This window comes from Seriola lalandi, unplaced genomic scaffold, assembly GCF_002814215.2.
Source record: "Seriola lalandi dorsalis isolate HSWRI2012SDOR001 ecotype SW California unplaced genomic scaffold, Sedor1 jcf7180002054484, whole genome shotgun sequence".
Lineage (NCBI taxonomy): Eukaryota > Metazoa > Chordata > Actinopteri > Carangiformes > Carangidae > Seriola > Seriola lalandi.
The window spans coordinates 942,827-958,527 of NW_019525037.1; the positions used below are offsets into that span (position 1 = coordinate 942,827).

Genomic DNA, 15,701 nt, shown 5'->3' on the forward strand with positions numbered 1-15,701 from the left:
TGGTGTCGTGCGTGCGTGCGTGCGTGCGTGCGTGCGTGCGTGCGTGCGTGCGTGTGTGTCAATGGATGATGGATGATGAAGTGATTAAATGTTTAATCTCTACAGTCTGGCTTCACCTCAGTGTCTCCATCATGTTGGTAGTCGTGGGTCAGAGTTTGTGTACAGGTGAGCACAGTCAGGTGTGTTTTGTGACCCCTCTCAGGCCTCGTTCAGGGTGAACAGTTACAGAAATAGAGTAGATAGAAAGCCTTTATTGCCATTGTATTTAAAATACAATGAAATTGGAAATGCTTCTCCTGATTGGTGCACGTAAGTTAAAAAGAACGCATTGCACACAATATAATATAATGTTTGATGAGTCGGGCTGACGGGGGTGGAGACAGAGGCAGAGCTAGTATTAGCTTATTATAAATGAAGCCCTGTTGAGTTCAGTGAAACTGTGAGTAGTTCAGGCTTTAATGATATAGAAGTGTCCACTCTCCAATATAATGATCTGTCTGTCTGAAAGAATGAAATGTTATATAAAGTATAATAACCCATTTATTTCACTGCTATATTTAAATGAGTGTAAATATACACTATATACCAGCAGCTCTGTTGTAGCTGGTTCCCTCCTTGTCGCTGGGACCAGTTTAAATTGGAGATGAGATGTTATCTGATGTCTCTCTGTCCTCACATTCCTGTTCTCCCCTGGGATTGGCCGTATTTAGATCTGGAGCTGACTCAGTGACTGAGGCTGAATAAAGCCTCTCTCTCTTTCCTCTGTCTCCGTCTCTGTTCTGATGCTGGTATTCCAGAGGAATGTACAGCTGAATTCCTCTGCAGGGCTGGAGGCTGCAGAGCTTCTCTACAGTCTGAGGCTCATGTTGCCCTGCTAAATACGTACCAGTACCTCATTCACAGGAGGGACCAGAGGACCAGAGGACCAGAGGACCAGAAGACCAGAAGACCAGAAGACCAGAAGACCGGGGGCCTAAACTCTGAATAAACTCTGTAGACTCTCAAATAAACTGTGTGTACGCACAGAGACGGGAATATGCAGACACATCTCTCTCAGACCATCACCGCAGCCTCCCTCAGCTCTTGTTGGTGTGGGGTCTCTGTCTTTAGTTTGGTCTTCAGCAGGTGGACTGAAATCAGCTGAATGACTCGACCCGTTGAGGATTTCCCACCTCTTCACGCTGAGAAGCTCTGTGGTTGCTTTGGTAGTGTGTTCAGGATCCTGCTGAATGATGAGATGTGGTCCAGTGAGTCTTGATGCAGCAACCAAAGACTGCTCCTGTAGTCATCTGTGTTCATCCTGCTGCGTCTATCAGCTATGACATCATCAGTAAACACCAGACTGTCAGAACAGAACCAGCACCATGTCTGATGGATGAGGTGGAGGCTGTGGATCATGAGCTGCTCCTGTTTCCATCATTTAGACAGAGGTTGATCTTTGTGTCCTCAGTCCACAGGCTTCCTTTGTTCCAGGACTGGAACAAGCTGTGAGCTGCAGCTGGTCTCCTTACTCTGAGCTTCACCAGGGGTTTCTGGTCTTGTGGTGAATCCATCCTGAGTTCTGGTCCTGAAGTATCCTCTGGATGAAGGGAACTTGAGCATTCCTCACTTCCTGCAGAGTGTCCTTCACTTCCTGCAGAGTGTCCTTCACTTTCCGCAGAGCGTTTTTCATTACCTGTGCTCATTTCTCTTCTTCTCCTGTCGATCAGCTTGTTTGGCTTTTTTTAGTTTTACCTGCTTTTTAACAATGAACCCAATGACATTTGACCTTTCTGATAGAGTTTTGTTTTTTTTTGATCATCACTCCTCAGACTAATGATGAATCAACTCACAGCTGCAGTATTGGCGCTGTGTGTTAAAAGGCTGTGTCTCCCTCACAGTTCTTTCAATATTGACATAATGAGGAGTGCAAGAGGAAGGACTTAGCTACACACACCATATGATGGTGTTTTGGTATCAGATAGATGAGAAGAGCAGATGAGTTCTGAGGAAACTCTCATTTCCTCATGCACTGACATCGATGACTCCGCTGTCTTCAATGTAAAGACTAAAGAGCTGCTGTGGTTAGACGTGCTAATAAGGCATCTTCAGCCTGTGCTCTGTGACAGCTCTCCCACCATGCAGCAGGGTTCAGGATGCTTTCCTCCGTCTCTATAAGGTCTGACTGTTTGTGTTTGCTGTGCCTGTCCAGTGTTGATGTTGTTTGTTGATGATGAATGATTCGGATGATTCATCCAGTAACTGGATTTAAAGACCAACAGTAAATATGAGACTCCTCCAGTGAAAGTCAAGTCTTTAACCTTGTTAACGTCCACATGGTGTCAATGTCATCAGTGAACGAATCAGTCACAACCACGACTGAGTGTTCCCTGTGGAGCTGCAGTGAACCAATGAAAAGAGACTCAGACAGCGTTTCATACGTCACAAACCTGAGGAACTAATGACATCAAGTGTGGGGCGGGGCTTATCAGAGGAGTCAGAGCTGGTGATCGGGGCTGAGGTTTATCTGACATTAGCTGTAAGCTGTTTGATAATTGAGCTCATGTTACATTTATGATGTTAGAGAGAGACATGAAATACATTAACACTGATACATCCACATTCTTCTTCTTCTGCTTCAAACATGACTGACTCCTGACTCCACTCTACACTCTGTATCACCACCTGTCACTGCGTAGTGAACAGCAGCACATCAGAAAACAAGCTGAGGTTTGTTTGATGAGCGGAGTTGGGTCTGAGGGGTGGGTGGAGACAGAGGCAGAGCTAATATTACAATAATATTAAATGAAGCAGAAGTGTAGAGTTACATCCACGTCATTTTAAAACCATTTTTCAGAACAGAGAGGAGTTTAAGGGGTTGAGTCTAAATGTCAGGAGCTTTAATGCCATGCCTCTTTTCAAATGATCATGACATTCAGTGAATGAATTCAAAGTGGGGGATGTCACACATGTTATAGACCAGGTCATTGACACAGTGTCACAGCTGAGTAAACACAGCTGGATCTAACAGCAGGAACAGATGGCTCAGTTAGATTCAGGTGTGTCAGGTAGTGAGCTCTGTAATAAGGACCACTGCCTGTGTCTGCTCTCACTTCCTGTAGCGTCAGAGTGATGCCAGAGTGGAAGATGACTGACCAATTATTGTATATTAATATAATTATTGTCACAGCTCCACATATTAAATCAGTCTGTGTGATTATCAGGGCAGCAGCAGCACTCTTCATTACTTTTACCTGACATGTATCAGCTTGTGATGTCAGTGCATGTACTGGACAGTAGAACATGAGAGCTAAAAATGTTTCAGTAAATCTAACTTAAAGAAGCTTAGCAGGGCTACAGAGAGCAGGGCTACAGAGAGCAGGGCTGCAGGGAGCAGAGCAGCAGCAGGCTGGTTAAAGTCATGATCACACAGGAAGTCTTGAGTACAGCTGGGAATAGAGACAGTGGAGGTTTTTGGTTTCAAAGAGCTGTTTGTGCTGTGCAGTGTGCACAGTGCACACTGTGAACCCATCGTGAACTGTTCACCACAGCTTTTTCACTCTACTGCTTTGCTGTCAACACTCGTCTGCTTGTAGCGAGCAGAGAGGACAGGTGTCGTTTCACCCTTTTTTCTGCAAACAGATCTGAAGACAAAGAATTAATGTGTCCAGCTCACAGCCATGGCCTGAGAACAACCTGGTGTCACCATCATGTTACAGAGGGACATAGAGAAACCTTAAATTCACATGGGACTATTGAACTGTTGAACTGTACTGTGTTTCTCTGCTTTGGCAGTTTTGCTTCTTTTTCTATGAAATTACTAATTGATTAATCAGCTTATGGTTTTGTAGACTGAAGTTTTTTAAGGAATATTCTGAAATATAAATCATTATAATGTTTCTCTGTCTCTCAGTTGTGTTTAAACATGGTGAAGTGTGTGCTCTTTTATACTCTCTTCTAAAACATGACTTTGTTGGACTTAACAGAAAGTTGATGATGTGTAGAGTGATTTATCCTGACCAGGTCAGCATCTATGTCCTGTCATGGCTGACAGTGCACTGACATGTTGCCTTACTGATAACTAATCACATCCACTTTTACAGTGTCGCTACTGCAGGAGAACACTAGGTATATTTCTGCTGTCTATTTTAGTCAGACCAACAGGAGCCAAGCAGTTTGTTGTGTTATAACCTTCAGTTGTGAACTGTACCTGAGACTTGTTTACCTCAAACCGGTTCAGTTCAGTAATTAGATCTTAGTCCCTTGATTGAGAGAAACAAATGATAGTAGTGTTTTAGCACTGTTAGGAGCTTCAGGGAACTGACTGGTATTTTCTATAGAGACTGTATCAGAGTACAGTATCACATGCTGGACTTATCAGCCCAGCATTGTGGTTGTGACAGTAAAATGTGTTGCTCTGGCTCAGTGAGATAAGTTGTTGTGATATTCCTGGTGGACAGAGAGTGAGGCCTGGAGGATGAGATGCTCAGTATCTGACGGCTGCAGACAGACAGGATGTGTGTCTTCAGGATGACAGTTGACTGCTGTCACTCTACAGTGGAAGTCTGGACTGGACTGACAGGAGCTGAAGTCAGCTGAGAGACCTCTGTCAGGACTGGTGATGTTAGCTGCTGAGAGCTAACATTGATGCTCCATGTGTATGTCGTTGTACTCACTAACATCTCTGATGGCTCAGTTCCAGGTTATTAATACTCAGGCCTCCTGGATGTCTGTTGTCCACACTCTGAGGTTGTTACTGAGCTCTGTGGGACACAGAGCTAGAGCTGATCTAAGCCATGATGAACTGGACTGGTCCTACAGTGAGTCAGTGAACCAGGTCTGTGTCATGTACAGTACCAGGCCCGTGGAACACACATGGGATAAAGCTGTTGTTCATCTGTCTGTTTGTGTTGTTCGGTCATATAATGTAACAGGTATATTGATTTGCTTGGTCACAGGAAGTGAGGCATGGGTGGATGCTCATGATGTCATCGCCTCATTACACGGAGTGTGGGAACTTTCAGGTCATGACCCCGTGTTGAAAGGCTCTCATTGATAGAACCTTCTCTATATGAACGCTGGTGGGCGGTAATTAAACTGTAACTGTTATAATTTACTGAGCACTGGGAGAGGACTAACGGGACGACTGAGAGCAGGTTTATTATCCTGTGACATGATGTCGTGGATTTATATTTGGGATCTGGATCATCTGGACCAGGAGATATGTTGTCAGAGAGAGAACAGATGTGTGATTCTACTTGGTGGATATGAACCACATGCTCCTCTTTGATAAAACAGCCTTTATGATGGTATGTGACACTGAGTCAGCTGTTACACTCATGGTGTTTCTCAGTTTATCCACTTTTCTTATAAAGTAGTTATTAAAATAATTAGCAGTCACGTGGTTCAGTAATAAATAGACCTTCTATCTCAATAAGAGACTCAGTCACATTAGAATTATTCACAGTTCTCCACAGTTGTTTTCATTGATCTAAGCCTCATTTATTTAGAGCTTATAATATTAATTTTTGTCATTTAGTTTGTGACCAAACTAAATGACAAAACCAAACACCTTTGGCTAGGACTACACCTGCTGACATGCTGACATGCAGGACATGTATCAGTATGAATAGAGCCCCAATCAGCAGGTTGGTGGTTCAATTCTCAGCTCCTCCAGTCCACATGTCGGTGTTGTCGGGCGAGATACTGAACCACAAATTGCCTCTGATGTATCTTCAGTGTGTGTGTCTGTGTGTGATAGAAAAGTTCTGTGAATGTGAGTGAATGGGTGACAGGACTGGACACAGACTATATACAGTACGGACCACTTACTATGACTTCCGCTGTGATTCAGAGCTGTATAAATAAAACTGAAGTGACAGTTATACTTCTGACAACAGCTGGTCAGTCACATGGACTAGATTTCAGTAGTATTTAGATAAACTAAACAAGAAGGCAGAGCACAAACAGAATGCATGATGGGAGCTAGCAGTGATGAGCTGCACATTCAGTCAGCACGTGTACTACATCAGTTTTGATCTGGTTTCACATCTGAAGGAGTCACGTGAACAGACCTGACTCTGTGAAGAGTCACAGTCAAACACACTGAAGGTTTAACTTATTGATTCATTGCGGAACCACTTTTAATCGTCCTTATTCCTGCTACAGTTACTACACGTTCATTAACACTTTTATTTTCTCCAATAAAACATGAATTCACGAGAACATGTTTCTCCTTGTCTTTCAGCCTCTGTTGGTTTGTAGTGTTACACTGACTGTGATTGGCTGCTGTGGTCTCTTCCTCATTTTTCAGTCACTGTAGCAATTACTGTTGTGACTCTGCACTTCCCTTTCAGTCAGGGTGGAGTGGGAAGTGTCTCCAGACTCTGATCAGGATCTGAGCTGATCCTGATCAGACTGGAGGGCTGAAGCTGGTCGCTCTCTGTGTATGTTTATGCTCCTACATGTCTCTGATAATAAAATAGAGACACCCTCTGATCATACAGGAATAGTTAGTGTCACCTGCATCACTCAGAGCTGAATGAGCTTCAGATGAGTAGATCCTTATCTCCCCTGTCCTCCCATTGGCTGCTGCTGAATCACAGCTGGGAGGATACTAATGACTGAAATTTCCTTTTATGGAAACTAAGAGCTTTTTAAACAGGAAGTGACATCAGAGATCTCACAAGAACGCTGTCATTCCAGAGTAGAGGAAGACCCCCCCCCTCCCCCCAGACTAAAATAACCGAGTGAATGAAGATGTTATTTCATCTATGACAGAATGATGAGAACAACAACAGCAGCAGAGGAGTCAGCTGAAGTCAGTCCAGACATGTTGAGCAGACAAGAGGCAGCCTGTCAACTATTTGTACAACTGACTGAATGTTAACGAGTCGGTGTGAACAACAGTGACGAGCTGAGGAGAGTTCTTCTGTTTCTTTGTGTCAACGCCTCTCTCAACTTAATTAGTTTAGCTTATAGATAATAATAGATCACAGATGATGAAGGCTTCTCCGACAGTCACATTAGTCACAGTATCAGACCTTCACTTTATTTTTATAAAAGAAAATAAAGTGTATATATATATATATGTACACACAGTTTATTCTCTGCACAGTAACTGATAATGTCAACACAATATTTTTTGCATATCCTTCAGCCATATCCTTCCTTCATATTGCAATTATTTTGACAGATATTGTGATGTAAGTCATGATTTAAGTGGGAGCGGTCACTTTCACTGAAAACTATTATGATGATGTGATTATAGTTGGGTCTGTTCCTTTACATCTGTAGAATATGATTCATAGACCGGGGCGTCTCTGTAGCACCACAAAGCTTCATTTATGGTCTGTTGTGAAACATTTTACCTTTATAAAACAAACTACAGCTCCTGTTTTTATTTTGTTTAGCCCGTATACGTATATATATATATATATATATATATATATATATATATATATATATATATATAAGACATCGTACTCAGTTGTGTATTTACTGAGTCTGAAGAGAACACCAACTTGTGGTTTTTACACTTTTGTATGGATCAAACAACCCAGTAGTTAATCAGTCAGTTACCTTTGCACAGGCTTTGTGCTAAGCTAGCTGCTAGCTGTAGCTTCATATACACTGTATAGACATGACTGTAGTATTGAGGTGTGTGTAGAGTGTGTGTCGTGTCAGTGAAGTGTGTGCGGGGTGACTAAAGTGACTGTAACCGGCTGTCTTTTCTTCAGCAGGGAGAAGAAACCAGAGTTGATCATCTGACAGGGAGGAGGGCTGTCACTCAAACACTGGTTTACATCAGGTATTTACTGTTCTCACCCTCTGTCATGTTAACACACTGAGGTGGATGTTTGTGAGACTAGTGCTACCAGTGACCTGAACCTGAGCAGCAGACATCAGGACTTTTCACCTTGTTCAGTGTAATAATGGATATAAGACAGTCAGTAAACCTCCTCACAGAGGGCTGGAGGACACGTATTTCATAGATGTCTCTTTTATCTGTTACTACAATACCCAGCATTCACTGTGATGGCTGTATCCTGAGATGTGACCCCCCCCTTCCCCTGCTGCACACTCCAGTCCCATCCGCCTGTCATCAGGAAGGGGGCCAGAAAAAGAAGGAGGAACTGATAATGACACAGTGTCAGCAGGATGTGAGACTCGGGGTGTCTGTGTTGTGACATTCAATCTGTCACCCTCTGTCTTAACACACCAGAGAGTCACAGTTACTGCAGCCAGAATGACTCCTCTTCCATCTTCTTAAGACTAGTCAAGTACAGTAAAGTACAAGAAACTATGGTAAACCACAGTAAAGTGCAGTAAACTGAAGTCAAGTACAGAAAAGTGAAGTAAAGTGTAGTAAAGTACAGAGTAAAGTGTTGATGCAGCTGACTAACGAGAAGGACTCACTCAGTGATCTTCTGCTGTCACTAACATGTGTAACATGAGCAGGACCTGTGCAGGTGTGTTCTGTGTGGTGTGGTTCACCTCGGTGTAAAGAATGCACTTAAAGCTGAGTGTCCTCAGTCCATCACACTGGACTCAACAGGTTTCACAGTAGTTGACTTTTCCAAAGTGATAAATTAGTTCTATAGAAACTGGATGAGTGCTGTGTGTGTTGTATTTCTCTGTAATATTTGACATCAGAGGTGGTGATATCCTCCTCAGCTGTCCAGAGGAAGTGGAAGCATGTATCTCATGGAAATATCACTGAGCTGTAGTTAAATTCAGCTCCTGAGTTGATGTCATTATGGGGTAGATTCTGAGCTGAGATTGTCTTGTGTGCAGGGATGTCAGATGACATTAGTGTACAGAGTTTCACTGCTCTGACTGACATGATGTATTAACCAGTGTTCTCTTAACTGCTGACGGAAACACAACAACAGACCAGAGGTCAGGTGGAGAATCCATGCACTGACCATGTGGATATAAATATGTTTTTACAGTAATCATGTTTCAGATTATAAAAGCCTGTGCTGTAGCTCGGCTTCCTGTTTGCACCGGGTTCTCACACTCTGGTTTCGTGTGTGCATGTAAATATAACTGCTGTTCCTCATTCTGATCTCCACTTCACTCTGCACTGAGAAATGTGAGTTCGCGAGAAGCGTTCAGAAATCCCCTCAGTGAAGACACTTCTGGCACGTACTTCCTCTTCATCTAACATTTAAAATAGATGAAAGAGCTGCAACTAACTGTCTTTCCACCCTTCCGTCCTTCCTTAGTGTTGGAAATGTATCTAGGATGACTAAAGTGGTTGATAAACACCACAGAATTCAGAGAAGTCTCTAATCAGCTGATTTAGATCATCCCTGCATGGTGATTTTAAATGCTTAGTTTTTACTGAGTGAGACAGAGAGTCAGTTGAAATACCTTTAAAACCCTCTCGAACTCAGGCTTACTAGTAAAATATCATAATTGTTATAACATAAAGCTATATATTTTCTGAGAGAGGAGACTGTGCTGAAAGCAATGATATAAAATATTTGTCTGTGGTATGGGCAGCAATTTAAAAAATCCTCCTGATTCCTCCTGATTTTCTGCTGTTATTTTACATTACGCCGGGAACAAACTGCCTGCGTTGCGTGGCCGTGGCAGCTAATGATGCTGAATTGCTCCAATCACATGTGTGTTCACATCAGCTGCGTCGCTGCTGCTGCTGCTGCAGCAGCTCAGTCTTTTTACATAGTGTTTGCAGGTTACTGGAATGTTGGATTTCTTTTCATTTTAAATTAATTTCTGATTTATTTCTGATGAAAAGTAAGTCACTAAAATGTCTCTGTCTCCACATGCAGCTGCAAAATGGTTAGAAATATATTAATATATTTTTCAAGTCAGTATCATATTGAAATGCAGCCCAGACATTGACAAGGATCAGGCAACGCATTTTTTCCATGGGAAATTTTCCCACAAAACGTTGAATATTTCGGGAATTATAAGACATAACGCTGTGAAGTAAAGACTGGAATGTGCCGATTGAGAGGTACATTTGATGTTTGAATGGACTTTCTACAACAAACAGTGCGGGAAAAATAAAGAAACTGTTTTAACCTGACAACAACATATAAGAAGAAGGTGGAAACAGCTAGCCTTGCGGGGTCCAGAGGTAGTAATGTCAGCTACCAGCTGCTTCAGAGGGTTGTTAACACATTGTGTCAGACGATGTTGAGCTAACACTGACTGTTACTGTTTCATGCAGGTGTGAGCTGGGTGGAGGTGCAGAGCAGCAATCATGGTGGCCCTGTCACTAAAGATCGGCGTGGGGAATGTGGTGAAGACCATGCAGTTTGAGCCCTCCACCATGGTGTACGACGCCTGCCGCATCATCAGGGAGAGGGTCCCTGAGGCGCAGCTCGGCCAACGTGAGTCCTCCTCTCACCCTGAACCCTGCACACACACACGCGCACACACACACACGTACGTTGTTCTTCTTGAGTTTTAGGCTGCCAGTATATTTCTTCAGAGCTGCTCTGAGGTGGGGGTAACCATCAGTAAACATGTCTGATCTTCTTCTAAACTGTGGGGAAAAATTCTGTCCAACAATTTCTGTTCACAACAACACTGCTGTGGAGACCTTTGACCTCTGATGAGTTCAGACAACATGTTGTTTTCTATCAGAACCCGACCCCCTGTCCAGACCATCAGAGAATCTATGAGTGTCCGAAGAAAACAATTATTCTCATGGTCTCTGGTTCACAGATTAGTTCTTCAGTCAGATTGTCCAACATGGAGCTGAGTACTTCACTGCAGCTTGTAAAACACAGCTCCAGGCTCCCGCAGGTGTTGATGATCATAATGACGAAGGATCTTTTACTAGAGGCTCTGATGTCAGAGGAAACGATGAGCAGATGTAGCAGTCACACAGGAGCATTAACATGAAGACGGATTCTGTCCACACGTGAATAACTGTGTAAAGAAAACAAAACTAGAATCAGTTAATTAAAGAGTCGACGCCACAGAGAGGGACACAGCAGATGAAGTGTGGCCGTGCGCTCTGGGTCTGGTTGATCACAGACTCTGCAGCTGTAAAGTGAGAACACTCTGCTCCTCAGTGAGCTGTTTCAACAGCTGCTCTGAGCTTGTTTCAGCTTGTCAGTCATTTAACATGTAGAAGCACAAAGAGCTCTAACCCTCTGTTTCTGCTCCTGTGTGACCTTCAGGAGACAAGTTTGAGACCTGTAACCTACTGATCACCCACTGATCAGCTGACCCAGTTAACATGAACATCCTGGAGACAGCAGCGCCACAGTGACTGGGCGTCCATATATACATGTACGTCCAGAACCACAGTGACTCACTCAGTGTCTGTGTCCCTTTGCAGCCAATGACTACGGGCTGTTTCTGTCTGACGAAGACCCAAAGAAAGGCATCTGGCTGGAGGCGGGAAAGGCTTTGGATTACTACATGTTGAGGAATGGGGTGAGTCACTCTGGCACTCACTCATACACCACTGAACACTTCACAAAACACACTGAGGAAATGGAGGGATGACCGCCCAGTGTGGTCTGGACCTGTGTCTGGTTCTGCAGAGACTAAGCCCTCCTCCTGCCGAGAACACTGTGCTGACTCAGATACAGACAGGAAGCTCTCTTAAACTAAATGAAGTGTCAGATCAGCTCTCAGTTTAGAGAAGCAGCAGGAGCACCCATACAGAAGCCTAGTGATGAGCTGCTGTGGGTGGGCTCAGCAGAAGAAGACATGTTTTAGCCACTTTCAAAAAGCTAATACCAGTCGAAGTGTTCGCCTTATTCTGAATATTTTCACTTTATCTGCCGTCAAGCAGACCTTTACTTTGGAACTACAGTTTGAGAACCGTTGCCCCATCGTACTCCTACACAAACACAACTGCGCTTAGCTCTGTTTGAAACAGCTGATCCGAAGAGTAATATAGTAAACGCCACAAGGTGCTTGTGCATAGGAATATGAAGGAAAATGTAGTTCCAAAAGTAAAGGGCTGCTTGACGACAATGTTCAAAATTAAGGGAACACTTGAACTGATATTAAGCTTTTTTGGTGAATATTCTCCTCTGTAACACACCTGTCTCCTCTGTAACACACCTGGGTCACATGATCAGTAACACACCTGTCTGCTCTGTAACACACCTGTCTCCTCTGTAACACACCTGTCTAGTCTGTAACACACTTGTCTCCTCTGTAACACACCTGTCTCCTCTGTAACACACCTGGGTCAGCTGATCAGTAATACACCTGTCTCCTCTGTGACACACCTGTCTGCTCTGTAACACACCTGTCTCCTCTGTAACACACCTGTCTCCTCTGTAACCCACCTGTCTCCTCTGTAACACACCTGTCTCGTCTGTAACAGACCTGTCTAGTCTGTAACACACCTGTCTCCTCTGTAAGACACCTGTCTCCTCTGTAACACACCTGTCTAGTCTGTAACACACCTGTCTCCTCTGTAACACACTTGGTCTGTTCTGAAACACACCTGTCTGCTCTGTAACACACCTGTCTCCTCTGTAACACACCTGGGTCACATGATCAGTAACACACCTGTCTGCTCTGTAACACACCTGTCTCCTCTGTAACACACCTGGGTCAGCTGATCAGTAACACACCTGTCTCCTCTGTAACACACCTGTCTGCTCTGTAACGCACCTGTCCACCTGTCTGTCAGGACACTCTGGATTACAAGAAGAAGCAGAGACCTCTGAAGATCCGGATGCTGGACGGCACAGTGAAGACCGTCATGGTGGACGACTCCAAGATAGTCAGTGACATGCTGATGACCATCTGTGCTCGGATAGGTCAGCTCTGTCACACACTCTTATATACTATCTTCTCATTGGCTGATGTCTGCCCTGATGTCACTCTGTCCATCGGTTGTTAGTGTGTCATGTGACCTCCGTGTGTTTGTGTCTCAGGCATCACGAACTACGACGAGTACTCTCTGGTGAGAGACATCGGAGAGGAGAAGAAGGAGGAGACCATGGGGACCCTGAAACGAGACAAGACTCTGCTGAGAGACGACAAGAAGATGGAGAAGTTGAAGCAGAAGCTGCACACAGACGATGAATGTATGACAACACACACACACACACACACACACACACACACACACACACACAGGAAGGAGCTGTCAGGGAGGTCAGAGGTCATTTCACAAACACCAGGCAAGTGTAGCTACATTAGCAGCTGTACTGACAGCATCAGTCCAGGGTACACTGTCAGGTTCCTGACATACACAGAGCAAAGAGTCTGCAGCTCTGATGGATCATCAGAGTCCAGGACCACCGAGTCCCTGTCGGTCCTAAGTCCGTTGTCTGGTCTGTCCTCAGTGAACTGGTTGGACCACGGCAGGACGCTGAGGGAACAGGGTGTGGAGGAGACAGAGATGTTGCTGCTGAGGAGGAAGTTCTTCTACTCAGACCAGAACGTGGACTCCAGAGACCCCGTCCAGCTCAACCTGCTCTACGTGCAGGTACGTACACACCGTCATACACCTGAGAAGTCAGACCTTGTAGTTCAGAGGTAATGAGCTGGACTCCTCCTGTTTCTGCTCTCAGATCTCCCACTTTAGAAACTTCTAGTTGCAGGAGGACTCAGATAAGCAAGAGTTCTTCTTCTGTGGTTTTTCACCAGATAAAAGCTAAAGTTAATACATGAGAATAAGCTGTGAGCATACTGGACATACTGAACTGCCCCATGATGCATTGCGGCTCTTCAAAATACGATGGTGGGCTACAAGGTGGAGGCTCGCATTTACATATTGGAAGCTAGCGAGCTATTTAAAGCTTGATAATGTGCTAACACAGTCTTTGTAGCTGTAGACAAGAGTTAACTGAGAGTTGTGTGTGTGTGTGTGTGTGTGTGTGTGTGTGTGTGTTTGTGTGCGCGCGCAGGCCCGTGATGACATCCTGAACGGGTCTCATCCCGTCTCCTTCGACAAGGCCTGTGAGTTTGCAGGGTACCAGTGTCAGATCCAGTTCGGAGACCACAACGAGTCCAAACACAAGCCTGGATTCTTGGAGTGAGAACCGCCTTCACACTCTCTCTGTTTAACGTGATCATGTGACGTGTGTGTTTGAACATGTTTGATCTGAGCTGAACTGTTTCTCCTCAGTCTGAAGGAGTTCCTGCCCAAAGAGTACATCAAGCACAAAGGGGAGAAGAAGATCTTCCAGGTGAGAACTGGACTCTGTGGAGGTACAGGACGCTGTCAGTCCACCACCCTGATCACTGATCTGATCCTCAGTAGTCCTGGCTACATGAACAACAGTCATATAATGTTCCTTTAGTTCAGTTACATGACGGCACTCTTAATATCGAAATCAAACATCAGCAGAGAGGGAACTCTGAGGTGTGGTGCTGGTCTAGAGGAACTTAGTGGAAACAGGATTTACTTTGTAAAGTGTCCCGACAGATGTACCTGAATCATGGGACACATCAAAGAGAGAAGACTTGTGTTGTTACTTCCTGCTCCTGTGAGTGGATCTGATCTCTGACTGCTTCTCGTGTCTCTGCAGGCTCATAAAAACTGTCAGAACATGACCGAGATCGAGGCCAAAGTCAGCTACGTGAAGCTGGCCCGGTCTCTGAAGACCTACGGAGTCTCCTTCTTCCTGGTCAAGGTGAGGAGAGGGTTAACTCTCAGCAGCTCTGCTGGTGGATCACAGAGCTGTAGAGGTTTAACAGGTGAAGCTTTGTAGATAAGAACACATGTAAACATCACACACAGAGCTTCTGATGAGTGTTGTCAGCAGCTCAGTTTACCAGACCGCAGACGGTCCTACGTAGATCACTGTTATCACCCATGGCCCAGACAGACCATCAGAACTGTTGAACAGTCATGTGGTTTATTTCTTTAAACAGAACCATGATGGTGATGAAACACCTGTTCATATTCAGTTCAATTCAACAGGCTTTATTGCCATGACATCTTCAATGTGTTGCCAAAGCACAATAACAATCATTCAATGGAATTAAATTATTAACAAAAAAAATGTAATTAACAATATTAATATGATAAAATACAATATGATTGTTAATAGACTAAATTGATAGTGAAATAAAGAAAAAGAAAAAAATAAATAATTATGTACATATACACATATACCTATATATGTATATATGTGTGTGTAGATATATATATATATATATATATATATATATGCAAATATACGCACACATAAACATACAGCAGTTAACAAATAAATACATCTGGTTTCTATATTTCTATAAATGGCTGTCTTCTCTTGTGACAGGAAGTGATACATTTAGCAGCCAACACTGCACATTCTTTCTCTTCCCCCCAGAATGATGGCTCATTTCTCCCTGTCTGTTTTCGAAGAATTCCTCCCTGATGTTTGTGTATTTTTGACGGTGTGTCAGGAAGTCACAGTAACGGCACAGCCTGTCCTCTCTGGGCAGCCAGGTCTGCCTGTGTCTGCCCTTCTCTACGGACGGACTGTATATTGTCAGTGTCTTGCTCAGGTTCTTATCAGTTACTGTGGTCGGGTCATCTGTCGCAGTTTACTGTCTGTTTAAGGCCAAATATGTTTCTAGTTTATGTTGTGAGCGTGTAATATCAGTCCAATAGCTGATGTATTTTTCTTTTTCTTTAGATATAATCTGGTTGAGTCTAATCCTCTGAGTGATAATCTTCTGTTCATATGAAGCTGCTGTATGAGTGTGGATATAATATGCGCCTGTAGTGACGTGTAAACAGGGTTCAGGATGATCACAGCTGAACTGTT

At 43.9% G+C, this 15,701-nt stretch overlaps 1 protein-coding gene across 4 annotated transcripts in view; it reads left to right on the plus strand.

The window, feature by feature from the left end:
* Window positions 1-15,701, plus strand: part of tln1 (talin 1) — a 54,570-nt gene that overhangs the window by 5,164 nt on the left and 33,705 nt on the right. For 2 of the 4 annotated variants that reach the window (XM_023412615.2, XM_023412618.2), the window contains exons 2-10: window positions 7,719-7,789; window positions 10,184-10,346; window positions 11,306-11,403; window positions 12,623-12,752; window positions 12,870-13,022; window positions 13,284-13,426; window positions 13,848-13,975; window positions 14,069-14,129; window positions 14,472-14,576. In XM_023412615.2, coding sequence (XP_023268383.1) covers window positions 10,217-10,346; window positions 11,306-11,403; window positions 12,623-12,752; window positions 12,870-13,022; window positions 13,284-13,426; window positions 13,848-13,975; window positions 14,069-14,129; window positions 14,472-14,576 — 948 coding nt within the window. In that variant the 5' untranslated portion in view covers window positions 7,719-7,789; window positions 10,184-10,216. The remainder of the gene's footprint in view (window positions 1-7,718; window positions 7,790-10,183; window positions 10,347-11,305; window positions 11,404-12,622; window positions 12,753-12,869; window positions 13,023-13,283; window positions 13,427-13,847; window positions 13,976-14,068; window positions 14,130-14,471; window positions 14,577-15,701) is intronic. The other 2 variants (XM_023412616.2, XM_023412617.2) reach the window with 2 other exon arrangements.